We start from the raw sequence: 14403 nt of genomic DNA, 5'->3' as shown, positions 1-14403 counted from the left end.
CGGGAGGCGCGGCGGGCCGGGGTGCAGAGCGGCGCGAGCGAGGTGTCGGGAGCTCGCGTGCGGCGCGTGCGTGGGGACGGCGCCCGCGCGGACGGTCGGGCAGGCCCAGCGCTCAGATTTCCATTCTGGCCCGGAGAGCAGTCGCGGGAAAGGCCGCTGGCTCCGTCCGGTGCGCTGCACGGGGAGCTCCTGGCGGGTTTGGACGGGAGTCCCCCCAGCAAGGCCTACCGGATGTTGACAGCTGCCTAAAATGAGCCATTAGGGCAGGCCCAGCTTGGACCACTGAGCAGAGACTCTGTGCCCACCAGCATTTTTATTATTCCTGGCGCTCCAGGGAGTTTCCTTAAAATGCGAAGCAGAAAAGCCTGTTGGTTGACATAATGTTGGGTGAAACTATTTGAGGGTCGCAGAAGTGTTTGCCTAAATTTTTGTCCCTTGCCGTCTTACGGTGTGTCATGACTATTGAATATTGATCTAAGGAACACGCTCGCATGTGTCCGTTGTGAGCTGGTATTCAACAGGAACACGTTTATTAAGAAATGAGCTCAGTGCTGGGAACGCGGTAATGAATCAGGTGGTGCCGGTTCCCTGACACATTTAAAAATTGCAAGAAATACGATTATGGATCATTGCAAATAGGAATATAGATAAGGAAAGTTAACTCTGCCCAGGTAATTTATCAGGAAAGTGCCGTGGAGGAAGTAACTTTTGCAGTGAGCTGTGAAGTTGGGTAAGAGCTCCCCAGAGAGATTCTCCAAATGTGTCGCCAGCACTTTGGAAGCCCTTTACCGGGGTAAGACGATGTGACATTCAGTGTCATAACCAGTTCCATTTGCTGCTCCATTTGACTAGAAATTATTACCCCAAAAGCAAGATAGAGCTGCCACCCAGGGAGCTCTAGCTGTCAGTGTCTGGTAGGCCTTGTTGGGGTCACCCTGATGATACATCACATTCTATTGTCATTATTTTTTTATCAGTCTGAGTAAACGTTTACATCTGCAAAATGTTTTCCATATAGATGTAGCACCGTTATCATAAGCGAAAACCTAAAAATACATTTCTAAATGACTCTATCCCCAGTAATTTCTTAGTCATTCAGTTCTGATCAACCAGATGACCTATAAGAGCTAGTTGAAATATGCAAAAGGCTTGATTACTACAGCAGATAACAGTGGAGTAATTTTACTCAGAAATACCAATTAAAATACCCTATTCTTTAGGAAAACATTCTTTTATGCTTGCTGAGTTTTGATTCTCTTTTTTTTTCCTTTTTTTCCTTTTTTTTATTTTAGTGTCTCAGATTCATTCTTAAGGAACTGAGAACTTAACCTTCCAAAATGTCAAGTAAGTCTCAATTTTTCTATTTATCGATCTATGTTAATAAGAAGCTAATGCCCTAGCAAGTGGGAATTCCAAAATACTCTCATTTTTTTTTTCTTCAAAACAGGACCATTGGTAGTTTTGTTGCATAGTATTATATCTCAGTTGTTTACAAGAAGTTATTTATTTTCTTTCAAACAGAAAGACCATCTTATGCCCCACCTCCCACCCCAGCTCCTGCAACAGTAAGTTTTAATTTTCTTGTTAATGTAATAGCCAAGTCTGGCCTTGATACAAAAACCCAGATGTCTTCCAGTGACAGTCACTTGATCATCACAGCCACAGGATGACAAATTCAGCTAAAAATCAGCACTTCCTACTAAATAAAATAACTCTCTGCGTCTTACCTCGAACCAACCCCAACATTTTAAAACCACATACTGTGAGATTCCGGCCTCCAACGGATCTGCCCCCTTTTTCCCAGTGGGAAGCAGTGACGAGTCGCCCCTTCCTTCTTGTGAGTCCCCCCGATCAGTCTTCCAGCGGTGCTGAGTGATACTCATGCTACTGGTTTCGTTTTGTTTTGAAACCCAACCTTCAGCTGGTTGTATTTTTCTCCCCTTTCCTGTCTGCGTACAAAATTTTGATTTTAAATCAGACAGGAGAGCCTCCTCGTGTAACCGTAGTCTCGTAAGGCTCTTATGTTCAAGCTGTTCAAGTCAGGGTTTCAGCGTCTGTGGGCGAGATCTTGCTACTCAGTTTGAATCAGCCTGTGAGTGTATTTTATTGGCTCGCGAGCAACTGAAGTGTTTCAATCATAGGTGTGAATGATTCTGTTCACCCAGCAACGTCTGGCCCAGCTTGACCAGCATGGAAAATAATTGCCTGACCCACAAATCAGATCTAACTGGAACAGTACAGGCCTTCTCGAAATGACTTCCTTGAAGGTTTTTTGGGGGGATTTTTTGTTTTGTTTCTTTTTTTAAAAAAATGCACTGTTAACCTGAGCATAGCCTACCACTCAGTTCTTAATAGCTACCTGTTAGTGTTTCTGCCCTGCCCCTGCCGCCAGCATTGCAGGCTGACCGACTTTGTACTCCCAAGTAGGTCCTCGCTTGATCTTGTTTTTGCCGCTAGATAACCAGTCTTACTTATTAACCCTCAGCTAGGTGGTGTAGCTCCATGTATCAGTAAGTTGTTTTTCCTTAAGGAGATGGTGCTTTTAAAAAGATATACTGTATAATGTGTTCTCAGTTCAATCCGTGTAACACACTCCTTAGAATTAATTCCCGCAAGTGGCAGGCCCTTCTCAGCTCCCTCTGCACATGCCCTGGCTGACCAGTTGAGGTTCTGACAGCACCCCCCAGCCAGGGCTGACGTGTCCCTCCTGCAGCCTGCAAAAGGGGTCATTATCCTGTTTCCTTCTCCAGTTTTTCAGTTCCCACTGTTCTCGCACTGTTGCGTCCTGCTGAACGGCGATCCCACTATCGCTGCAACCCTGGCGGGTGTCATTCTGAGGCACATGCTGTCTCCTCCCCCGACAGTGCGCAGTGTCTTAAGGACAGACTTGCCATTTTTGATGTTAAAATATTTCCAAAAGCATGTATCCTTTCTGCACAAATCCCTTCCGACGTCTCATAGTAGAGAGGAATCGTTTTGACTTTTTTTAAAGTCGCATTTCTGTATCATGACTTCACACTGACACACAAAATAGACCAGGAGTTAGGAACCTACCGGAATAGGTGCTGAGGGAATGACTCCTTTTTTTCTTTTCCGTTCCATTCCTTCCACCACCACCATCATCACCACCTCCTCACCACTCAGCTGTTCCACGCCAAGTAACATACACTTCTTTTGTACCTTTGATACTTCATCTGTGTTTTGCCTACTTAAATATGCTTAATTTGCGTCTTCCCGTTACATAGGCTAGAAGTTGATGAGTTGTCTTTTCTCCTGAAAAGTATCACACGTGCTGACTGAAGTGCCTTTTGGACCCTAAGACAGAGCTGCATACATATAGATAGGGGCATGTTTTCGAACATCGTGTTTGTTTGGTAACAAACTCAAGCTTAATTGGAATGTGTTACATGTATATACAATTCAAGACTGTTAATTGCATGTAAATGAAATTACTGCCAGTTATTTTGACTGCGTTCCATTAGGTAAAATTGCCCTACTGTTGATCTCTTTGCTGCATTCTTTCTATGCATTCTGCCCTGATGTTCATGAACGTTGGATGTCCTTATGTTGCCCGCAAGGCCACTGTTAGATAAGAGCCCGTTTGTGATTACATCAATGTGTAATTCACAAAAACCAAGAATTCTGCTGCTGCTGCTGCTGCTGCTGCTGCAGCAAGCAGTCGTGTTTTGAAAGGGAGCGTTTTCAGGAAAGTAGGTGAAAAGGGAAAGCTCGAGTCTGTCAGCTAGAAAAGCTGTTCCCGTTAAGACTAGGTGGAGAAATTGCTTGCAATTGACGTACAGAAGAGGATCAAAGAAGAGATGGAAAACAGCGTATAAAAGAATGACCGGGTTAGACCAGATAGCGCCCCGGAGGGAAGCCCATGCGTTTCTTACAAGTCTTTGTTTTGCAATCACGTATGTGACGTTCATTGACTCCAGCGTACATTCTTTCCTTTCCACAACCCCTGTTTCCCGAGTTGAGTCTCTCATCTGTCACATATGAAAGACTTAGAAGTGTCTTTTGAAAAGTAGACCCATTTGTTTTTATTTGTTTTTATTAGATGAATACATTGGTGGCATCCACATAGCTGTCAAGTAAATCATGTTTTGTTCTGCATGTTTTCAGACTTCTAGCCTGTCACACCTGAAGCTTCCCTACCTCAGACATCACGTATCAGTTACTGTCATCCTGCTGACCTTAAAGGACCCCAAATGCTTGAAACACTTGAGTGTATTGCTGACCTCAAAAAACAAGCCACCCACATTCACAAATCTCAGATACCCCCAGCTCCTGTAAAAAGAAAGAAAAAAAAAAACCACTTGTAGACTGATTGATTTCTCAATGAAAGAAAAATTTAATTTCCTCAATGAAGAAAAAAAAAAACAGTTACAACACATCATTGCTTGTTTAAAATCAGGTTGCTTTTGCATGCCATATGCAGATCATTTTTCATTTCTGTGTTCTCGTTTGAGCTCATTTCTCATTCGTGTTTTTGTCTCATTTGTTTCCATCAGCAAATGCCCAGCACACCAGGGTTTGTGGGATACAATCCATACAGTCATCTCGCCTACAACAACTACAGGCTGGGAGGGAACCCCGGCACCAACAGCCGGGTCACGGTAGGAGAATCAACTATTACAGCCTCCAGCAAACCACTGGGATGGACCAGAGATGCCTCCAGAGTTAGGGCTTTTCGAGTCATAAGCACAGCCATTTAAAAGAAAATCATTAAACCTGGCTTTTCAAGTATTTTAAACATCCATTGTACGATCTTAGACTGAGAAGGAGAAAAAAAAAAAAGATTTGGCTATTTATCAGAAGAAAGGAAAAATCCGTTGATGGTTGGCAGGGATGAAGCCTTGGGCACCTACTGTGTAGACTGCACGCAGTGCCCAAGCTGAGAATGTCCTTCCGGTTTAATGCCATTTATAAAGTGAAGAGCACCTTTCACTTTCCTAAGGTAATTGGCGTTGGTCACAAGGGCTCTGGGACTGATTTCAGAGCTGGTTTTTTCAGGGCTAGAAAGTTTCAGGCTGGCCTGCCAGTCTGAATGGCCACAGAGTTATTTGTCTTTTGGATTTAGTCATTGACCTTCTGAGACAAAATGTCTCCCCAGTTGACACTGAAAAAAGACTTTACTGTCTTCAAAGAACTACAGAATAAAAATGAAGTGGAATTAACTTGCTTTGACGTGTCAGACTAAACATGTACAATCAGAAGTACACTTCTCGTCCTTCCTGCCGGGAACGCAGTTTCCAAAACTATAGGTATTTCATGATCAAAGTTGGATGGTGTACTTCAAAGTTTTTATTTTAGAATTAAACTCCATTTAAGGAAGTGGAGGTAGCAAATGAAATCCAAAAGTCAAATTCCAACATGCAGTAGAGTGTGGCACTGGTGAAAACATATGGAACCGGAATGGCTGTAGGCTTTTGCTGTGTTCATAAGTAATAAGTGCCTTCGATTAATATAACTTCAGCAAACCCTCTCACCCTGTAGTCAAACACAGCTAAAGCTCAGAACTGTATGTCTATCTTGGTAAGCACATTGCTTAGCTTGATAGGTTTTGTTTGTCCAAATTTTTCATTGTTCTGCATAATTTGTACTTCATTAGCATATCGAGTTTTATGTGCCATGCATATTTCATGGTATCTGAAAAAATCTGCCGCAGCGTGTTGGTGTATGCACTCCAGCATGCATACATCTCTGTGTGCACTGGTGCGTGTCTCCCTGGCCTGATGTGTCCTTCACAGGTGTGGTGGGTGGCGAGGTTATTGGATGGTACAGAGCATCTCAGTTCAGTGAACAGAATCAATTTCGGATCGTTCGTATTAATGCATTTATTTATTCGTGGGCCATCAATAAGAATGATTATATTTAATAGCCCTTTACAGTCAGCTCTTGATTATCTGTGTTGATGGGCTGGGAATAAAAACAGTGCTCCTGGGATGATTTGATTTGGGGAGTGCGTGCGTGTGCGTGCGTGCATGTGTGAGCACGTTTCCTTCTTAGCTTGGGTTTGCTCTTGCGGAAGTGGGCTCCTTCACTGGAGACCTCGGGAGGTCCTAGCCAGTGACCTGGGACCGCCGAGCGCTGCAGCTCCCGCCTTGCCAGCTCTTCACTCTGTGACCCTTAAAGTGCTTTTAAGGACAGGTGTGGAAGTGGCCTGTTCCCTACTTTAATGAAGATTCTGTCTGAGAAGGACCCTTGGGTGAGGCCTGGCAGAGCAAGAGCTAGGACCTGGGAAGCAGCGAACCCAGACTCAGGTGGGCCCTGCAGTTTCCACTGCCCCAGTGGCTTGCTCTCTCCTGAGAAGTCTCAACACGTGTAATTTGTTTCCCCCCGACTCACTGAGAGTGAGAGCCACTGGTAAAGCTGGGTTTCCTGATGGCAGCAAGGAAAGCAGCTCTGGGAAGGAAACTCCAGCCCCTGCAAGCCGGGAGCAAGCGCAGCTCTCCCGGCTCAGGCTCAGGGTAGAAAGGGCTGCGTGTTCAGGGCGCTCATCGACGCTGCAGAGAGTTCTCTGGCCGACCCCTTCACACCAGCTGTCATTTCACTTGATGCTTTGGATGTTGGGGTGTTACTTTCTTTTATATTTTTGCAATGGTAAATTACCAGTCAGTGTCATGAAAATATCACTTCAGTGTGTAATGATTCATGTTCCTTCTTTTGGAGAAAGAAGGAAAAATAAGCAAACCCATTAATGTTATGAAAAGTGCTTTTTTTTCTTTTTTTTTTTTTCTTTTTTTAAGACAGAGACTTGCTGTGTAGTACTAGCTGGCCTTGAACTCACTATGTAGTCCAAGCTGGCCTCAAACACAGGGCAGTCCTCCTGACTCAGCCTCCCAAGTGCAAGGGTGACAGGCGTACACTACCATGCCCAATGATGAAGTGTGATTCTTTGAAAAATATAAAAAAGAAAATAAGTCTGTACTGTAGTGTTTTAGCTCATACCTAAAGCTTAAAAGGTTTTAGAATTCTTATTTTAAAAAATAGCTCCCAGGGTTCCGCCACCTTTGCCAGGGTAGCAGCCCGCCCCAAGGTCCTGGAGGTGGGGCAGGCTCTGGGCTGGAATGCTTTCCCAGACTTGGTGGCCTCCTGCCGTGAGTCCTTGATGTCAGGTTGGCTGTGTAGGGCTTGCCCTTCCCTAAGAGGTGGGCCTGATGCGGGGCTGCCCTGGCCCACTGCTGTGGGCAGTTTCTGTCAGCGGTAAGCCATCGCCTGCCACAGGCTAGAAGAGGAGTACATGTGCCGGCTCCAGCCTGAGGAGGAAGCACTTTTCTTTTTTAAATCTTTTATTTATTTATTTGGTACAAAGTCTTGCCATGCAGCTCGGACTTACAGTGATCCTCCCGTCTCAGCCTCCCCAGCACTGGTTTATAGTCGTGTGCCACCACACTGGGTTCTGGGGCCAGCACAGCATGAGGTGGTACTGGGGATCAAACCCAGGTCCTCACGCTTGCTGGGCAGGCACTTAGACCTGGGAGTTGTCTCCCTAGCCCAAGGAAGCACTCTTGAGAAGGCCAGGGCTGCCTTGACTCCAGAGAGCTGTAGAGTTGTTTAAAAGCGCGCTGGGGCAGGAAGGAGCTCCATGCAGGGAGGCAGGCATTTCTTGATTGTAATTGGCAGGGAGAGTGATGTGCCAGCCCCCAAGTTCTGGACTGAAATCGTGAGGCAAGGAATCTGGATCTTTGCCACAGTGACCACAGAGGGAAAGAGAATGTAGTGCTCTTGGGCTGGCCAAATAGCTCAGCGGATTAAAGCACCTGCAGGCAGGTACAGGGCCTGGGGGCTCGATCTCCCGGGCCTGCCATGCTGGCCCAAGGCGCACAGCAATTGAGACTGGGCGTGGTGGTACACTCCTGTAATCCCAGCTCTTGGGAGGCTGCAAACAGGAAGATCACTACAGTCCGATCTAGTAGTGAGACCCTGTAGACCCTTCCCTAAAATACAGGGGAAAAAAAAGAATGTAGTGCTCTTACAGACAGCCGCTCCAACTCCACAGGGGTCCCAGTATTCTGTCGGGACACAGCACATGACTCTGCAGAAGCCAGGCACAGGGGACAGCTGCTCGTGGCCTCGTGGCTTTGGCCTCTGCCAGGCACAGCTGCCTGTCTCCTGCCTAGAGTTCAGCCTGGCAAGGAACTCATTTCTCACCTGTTAGGGTCCCTCCGTTTTTTGTTTTGTTTTGTTTATTTTAGGGTTAGGGTCTACAGGGTGTTCAGGATCTCACTACTAGATTAGACTCATAATGATCCTCCTGTTTACAGCCTCCCAAGAGCTGGGGTTATAGGTGTGTGCCACCAGGCCCTGTCTCAACATGTCCCGGGGGCAGCTGGCACCGGCACCAGCATAGCAGGCCCAGGGATCCAGCACCCTAAGGTCCCTCTCTTTTTTGTTCTTGCCTACTTTGTTTTTTTTTTCTTTCTTTTTTTTGGTACAGGGTCTCACTCTCCAGCGTGGACTCATGGCGAACCTCCTGTTTTCAGCCTTCCCTGCACTGAGATTATAGGCGTGCACCGCCATGCCCGGTTTCAGGGCTGGCACAGCACTGGGCAGGCACAGCATGTGGTACCAGGGAATCAAACTGGGATCCTTGCACTTGCTTAAGCAGGCACTTAAACTGCTGAGCTATGTCTACAGCCCTCTTTTTACATTTTTAAAAAGATGCTTTTCAGAGTCTACATCCCCTTTTCTCCCGTCTCTTTCCTTCCATCCCATCTTTCCCTTTTTGTCTTCCTCAAAACTAAAACTTCTGTGGGCTGGGCTGGGCTGGGCTGGGCTGGGCTGGGCTTTATCCACCTCCCGCAGGAGGCTGTGAACTCGGGATTCACCTGCTCCTTTAGAGGACGGAGTCCCCTGTGTGGCCACCACTAGCCGACAGGTAGGCCTGGGCAGCACTGCCCTGGGGGTGCACTCCTGGCAGCATGGCCGGCGCCTGTGGACCGTGTGAGTGTGCGAGTGTGGATAATCCAGGGCTGACTGTATGCGCAGCGGCAGCTGAGCCAACTCCAAGGGGCCAGGAGTGTCCTCAGTAAGGCGCTCCGCGCGCAGTGTGTGGGTTCTTACGTAATACTCGTTTGTTCTTACAGCCAGATTGTCAGAGCAGTGGCAGTAAGCTGCCACGTGAGCCCTAAAGGTTACATGCTAGAAGTCATTTTCCTGTGATGTGGACGTTTCTGAATTTGCAGTGCTAGCTATTTTCCGTGGAGAAAATAGAGTCTTGTTCTCATGGACGAGTAGAAGAAAGAAAGACGCATTAGAATTTGTAAGGGACTCTCTTTTTCAGATTGCCAGTGAACTTGCGGGTGAATAACTAATGCATTTAACTCTTTTGTAGGCATCCTCTGGCATTACGATTCCAAAACCCCCAAAGCCACCAGATAAGCCGCTGATGCCCTACATGAGGTACAGCAGAAAGGTAGGCGCCCAGGCGGGGTGGGGGGGCCGCTGCTTCTCAGCCGCCCACGCCCTGTGAGGCCAGGAAGCCTGAGAGAGCAGAGCTAGGCTCCAGTAAGAGTGAGAGCGCCGAGTCCCAGCCCTTGAGGCAGGACGTGCTGCACACGGGAAGCCCATGCACTTGGCGAGAGGAAGTCAGACAAGCTAGAAGCCGCAGCCGCCGCAGTTACTGGAACAGGAAAGCCTGGAAAACGGCGGCTGCCTGGAACCAGCGAGCTTATCACTGCTCTTCTTTACAGTTCTTTGAATTTTCCAAAATTTTTTGGTGATGAAACTACATTACAGGGGCTGGGGAGATGGCTCAGTAGAATAAGTGCTTCCCTGGAAACCATATTACACTAGAAATATAACCAATATCTTGATTAAAAAGAAGAGTGTTTTGGGCCAGGAAGATGGCTCAGTGGAATAAGTGCTTCCCTGGCAAGCACAAGGGCCTGAGTTCAATCCCTGGTTCCACAAAAAAAAAGCATTTTAACCACCGTTTGCTCACTGGTGCTCATAACTTTACACCTGTGTTTGGCAATATGGTGATACGTTATGTCATGCAAATGAAACACTGGAACAGAGAGGCAGACTGGCTGCCGCTTTGCCATGTCTCAGGCGTCACATACCAGTAGTCCCAGCACTGGGGAGGCTGAGGCAGAAGATCGCGTTAGCCTGGGTGGGCAAGGCCCGCCTGGGCCACATAAGAGTGTCTCTAACAAGCGAACAGTCCAGTAACATGAAATGGTATGAGGACAACCTGTTGCTGACTGTTAAAGGCAGTTGATGAGGCATCCGTTGTCTCCTCTGCTTTTGTTTATGCTTAGAAGTTCTGTGTTAAAACATACTTTTAAGTGTCGGCCTGCTTTGAGTCAACATTAAAAGTTTTACCTGTTTCCTTTTAAGGTCTGGGACCAAGTAAAGGCTTCCAACCCCGACCTGAAGCTGTGGGAGATTGGCAAGATCATTGGTGGCATGTGGCGAGATCTCACTGATGAAGAGAAGCAAGAATATTTAAACGAATACGAAGCAGAAAAGGTGGGCGGGGACGGGGTGGCGTTGATTGCACGCACAGTGCCTGGGCGTGGGCCTTTACTGACAAGAGAAACCTGACTTGGCCAGAACGCAAGGTCGCCCTGCAGCTCAGGGTGCCGCGGCAGCCCCTCGCCCCTCGCGCCGGCCTTCTGTCCTCGTGTGACCGTGAACTGCACACCTTGGCTTTCAGATCGAGTACAATGAGTCCATGAAGGCCTATCACAACTCCCCCGCGTACCTGGCTTACATCAATGCGAAGAGCCGTGCAGAGGCTGCGCTAGAGGAGGAGAGCCGGCAGAGACAGTCGCGCATGGAGAAAGGAGAGCCCTACATGAGCATCCAGCCTGCGGAAGACCCCGATGGTGAGGCCAGGGTGCCGCCTCGACGGAGACGGGAGACAGCCCTGAGCGTTGGTTTCATAAAATAGCAAGCAACAGCCAAGAGCCCTTTGGCTAATCACTTCTCAGCCTTTTGGCTAAGATCAAGCGTAGTGTCTGTTCTCATCAGTTCAAAGAGCCCTTTTAGTAAGAGTAAGCTTTTTATGGGAATTTACCCTGAGAAAAAGACATTGTTTGCATCCTAGAAAGTAGTAAAGAGCATATTTGTGGCTTACCCAAATCTTATACTCAGGATGCCTGAAGTGTTTGGGGTCACGGTGGGATTCTGCTTGCCCTGCTTCCCAGGCGTCAGGAAAGAGCAAGAGGGCAGCGGATTCTGCCTGATATCTTTCCAGTTCCAAAGATTTGCTAAGAAAAGCTTGTAAGGCAAAAAGTTAATGAGCAGAGAGAAGCGTCTGAGGTCTTCCTTCCAGTCAGTTCTTCGATCCACTAGGAGAGCACAGCCCGTGGGCGGCATGCGCGCTTACACATGGCGAGGGCAGCGGGCACCCCTAGGCGGCTGTGCTGTCCCATGAGGAGCACTCCTCAGGTGCCCAGCCTGTTGCCTCTGTGCCACCACAGGGTAGAAAAGGTTGGCAGCTCTCGCTGTGCACTGTAGCAACATCAAGAACATAACTTAAGATGCCCTGGGAAGAGCAGTCACAGAGTTTTTAAAAGATTGGCTAAGAGGGCTGGGGAGATAGCTCGGCAGCATAAGCGCTTCCCTGGCAAGTGCAAGGTCCCGAGTTCAATCCCTGGTACTACAAAAAAAAAAGTTGGCTAAGATACTGGCAAATGCCCTCATCAATACAGTCAGTAGGTTGTAACAATTCAGAGAACAGATCATGGAGTAGAAATGATACTGAGTGTTAAGCCAAATCAGCAGTGTTAGAGACACTAACATACACAGCCACGTAGTTCTCTGAATGTGATTGGTAATGCAAGAAAAGCATACAGAACTGAGACACGGGATGCAGAGCTGTAGTAGCGAAACGAAGGCTGGCAACAAGCCGTAGGCCAGAGAAGAGGTCCACGAGTGAAGGATGATGGCTGAGTCCTGGCATTTGGGGAGGCTGAAGCAAAACCCCAAGCTCAAGAGCAGCGTGGACAACCTAGAGTCTTAGCAAGACCTTGTCTTAAAAAATAAAAGACTGGATGCTGGGGAGATGGCTCAGTAGAATAAGCGCTTTCCTTGCAAGCGCAAGGGCCCGAGTTCAATCCATGGTTCTGCCAAAAATAAAAATAAAGGACTGGGGTGCAGCTCCATGTGAAAGCCCTGGGTTCACTTTCTAGTACCACCAAAAATTTAAAAAAACAGTGTGAAATTGAAAAGGAGTAAAGAGATTCCCTCAGAAACAGTCTCAAGTGAGCTGTAAGATAGGGCTTCAGGGTGCCAGCATCGGGATGGTTTGAGGTCCTGAACTCCCCCTCTGGAGGTGGACCAGGCTCATGAAGGGAAGCGAGGCACAGGCATGCTGCCCAAAAGGACAGCCAGGCGCCGCGGCCCACAGGGACGGCGGAGGCTGTGAGCAGTGACGCTTCAGAGGGCGTCACCGCAGCATGGTGGCAGGGCTGTAGAGCTTGTTTCCTGTGGCTCTGCAGGCGTGCCGAGGTGGGGCCCAGATGGACCCTGTTCTCGTGAGGATTGCGCAAGGGCGTGCCCTACCTACTTCTGGGCAAGTTCCTTCCGGACAGTAGGGAGAAGGCAGTGGCAGGTGAGCAGGTGTGTGGCACAGAGAAGAACCAGGACAGCCCGAGCAGCGGGTGCGGTGGAAACCTTGTCCGGTGATGGAAATGAGTGTGTGGCCAGACCCACGTGCGCGCTGCTCACGGCTGTGTGGGGGCGTGACCTGGCACAACTAAGAGTACATGGGGAGCAGATACTTGTTCTTTCCTATAAAATTACTTCACATCTTTAATCGAGTAAAATGTCGATGCTGCCTGGGGACCTGAGTCTGGTGAGCTTTGATTTTATAAGTGGGGCATTCACGCATCTCAAAGAGCCAGCCCAGCACACACGTCACCACCAAGCGTCTCGCGTTTGCAGAATTTCAGTCGCAGGCCCTGCATCTGGATCCTGAAGCCAGGGCCGTGAACATATTCTGCCACGTCTGGCTCTAGCAGGTGCCCGCCATGCTCTGCGGCGCAGGCCTCACTCTTGGTGCAGCATTGTGTCCTCGCGCCCTCCTGCTCGTGGTCACCGCAGCCCCGTCTGCAGAGCATCTTCTTCCTCCAGATTACGATGATGGCTTTTCCATGAAGCACACGGCCACCGCCCGTTTCCAGAGAAACCATCGCCTCATCAGTGAAATCCTCAGCGAGAGCGTGGTGCCCGACGTCCGGTCCGTCGTCACCACCGCTAGAATGCAGGTCCTCAAGCGCCAGGTCCAGTCCCTCATGGTTCACCAGGTAGGCCTGGCCGCACCGCCCGAGAAGCATCTGAGCCCGTGCTGGCTGGGGGAGCCGGCACGGAGCACTGGGCCCTGGTCCAGCAGCCCGGCACGCTGTCCTTCATGAGCGCGGCAGAGCCTTGCAGCTCGGCGCCAGCCGTGAGACACCGGGACAGCCTGGCCGCCTGCTGCTGTGCTGCTGCTTCCCAGAGTTGCTCAGGCCTGGAGCGGCACCCTTTAGTTCACTGTATTAGTCGTGGTTACCCTTCTGTTACATTTTGTTCTTAAAACTGTAGCTAGAATCATGGAACAAGTGGTTCCACTAAACATGGGAAACATTGTCGTGCTGCTTGACTGTGGACCATTAGAGCAGAGGCGTAGTTCCCGTGTGTGTGGGTGTGTGGGTGTGTGGGGGGGTGACGTTTGCTGCAGAGGAAATGAGTTGTTGTGAAAGCTGATTGTGTTTCTTACAGCGAAAACTGGAAGCCGAACTCCTTCAGATAGAGGAACGGCACCAGGAGAAGAAGAGGAAATTCCTTGAAAGCACAGATTCATTCAACAACGAACTCAAAAGGGTACACCGCTAGCCGTGCCCTCCCCGTCACTCTGCTGTCCTTGTCTTTTTTTCCAGAATGTTTTATAGGAAAAAAATAAATAATAATAGAGAATTTCAAAACAAGATGATAGTGGTTATTACATTCCATGTTATCTCCAGAGTAGTTGCCCAGACCACCCGATAGTATTTTTATTCTTGCTAAATTTGAAACAGCATTGACTTCACCATCTAACCTGTAACATTTCTGCGTTGTAAAAGTATTTCTATTTTTAGGAAAAATTACAAATGAAGCTGAAATATATATATATATATATATATATATATATGTGCCCTAAGCCCATAGATGCTAGCTCTCCAAGTTTTTTTAAACTCCTAGAGTTAGGAGTTGTGTTTATTGAAATTTACTCATCAAAATGTTTTAATACAGCTCGTACTTTATGCTAAATCTGGGTTCCACACTGAGAACTAAAAACCGGAAGCCTGGTGTTCAGCGCTGCCTCCTACCTTTCCCCCTGCCTCCCTGTGACCTTTGCTGTTAGGTTCCGGCCTCCAGGACAGCTTCCTTACCCTGCAGGATTACAGGGACGCCCGGGAGCCATCCCCC

At 48.3% G+C, this 14403-nt stretch overlaps 1 protein-coding gene and 1 pseudogene across 1 annotated transcript in view; both read left to right on the top strand.

The window, feature by feature from the left end:
• The first annotated feature begins 29 nt into the window (after positions 1 to 29).
• Positions 30 to 14403, top strand: part of Smarce1 (SWI/SNF related, matrix associated, actin dependent regulator of chromatin, subfamily e, member 1) — a 16747-nt gene continuing 2373 nt past the window's right edge. The window contains exons 1-9 of the mRNA XM_023718129.1: positions 30 to 164; positions 1292 to 1344; positions 1522 to 1565; positions 4515 to 4619; positions 9341 to 9421; positions 10348 to 10479; positions 10667 to 10838; positions 13090 to 13262; positions 13717 to 13825. Of these exons, the coding sequence (XP_023573897.1) occupies positions 1338 to 1344; positions 1522 to 1565; positions 4515 to 4619; positions 9341 to 9421; positions 10348 to 10479; positions 10667 to 10838; positions 13090 to 13262; positions 13717 to 13825 (823 nt within the window). The 5' untranslated portion in view covers positions 30 to 164; positions 1292 to 1337. The remainder of the gene's footprint in view (positions 165 to 1291; positions 1345 to 1521; positions 1566 to 4514; positions 4620 to 9340; positions 9422 to 10347; positions 10480 to 10666; positions 10839 to 13089; positions 13263 to 13716; positions 13826 to 14403) is intronic.
• Positions 10932 to 11034, top strand: LOC111817387 (annotated as a pseudogene).

Source organism: Octodon degus, unplaced genomic scaffold (genome assembly GCF_000260255.1).
Source record: "Octodon degus isolate 3935 unplaced genomic scaffold, OctDeg1.0 scaffold00056, whole genome shotgun sequence".
Classification (NCBI taxonomy): domain Eukaryota; kingdom Metazoa; phylum Chordata; class Mammalia; order Rodentia; family Octodontidae; genus Octodon; species Octodon degus.
This window is presented reverse-complemented; position numbering and strand designations above follow the sequence as displayed.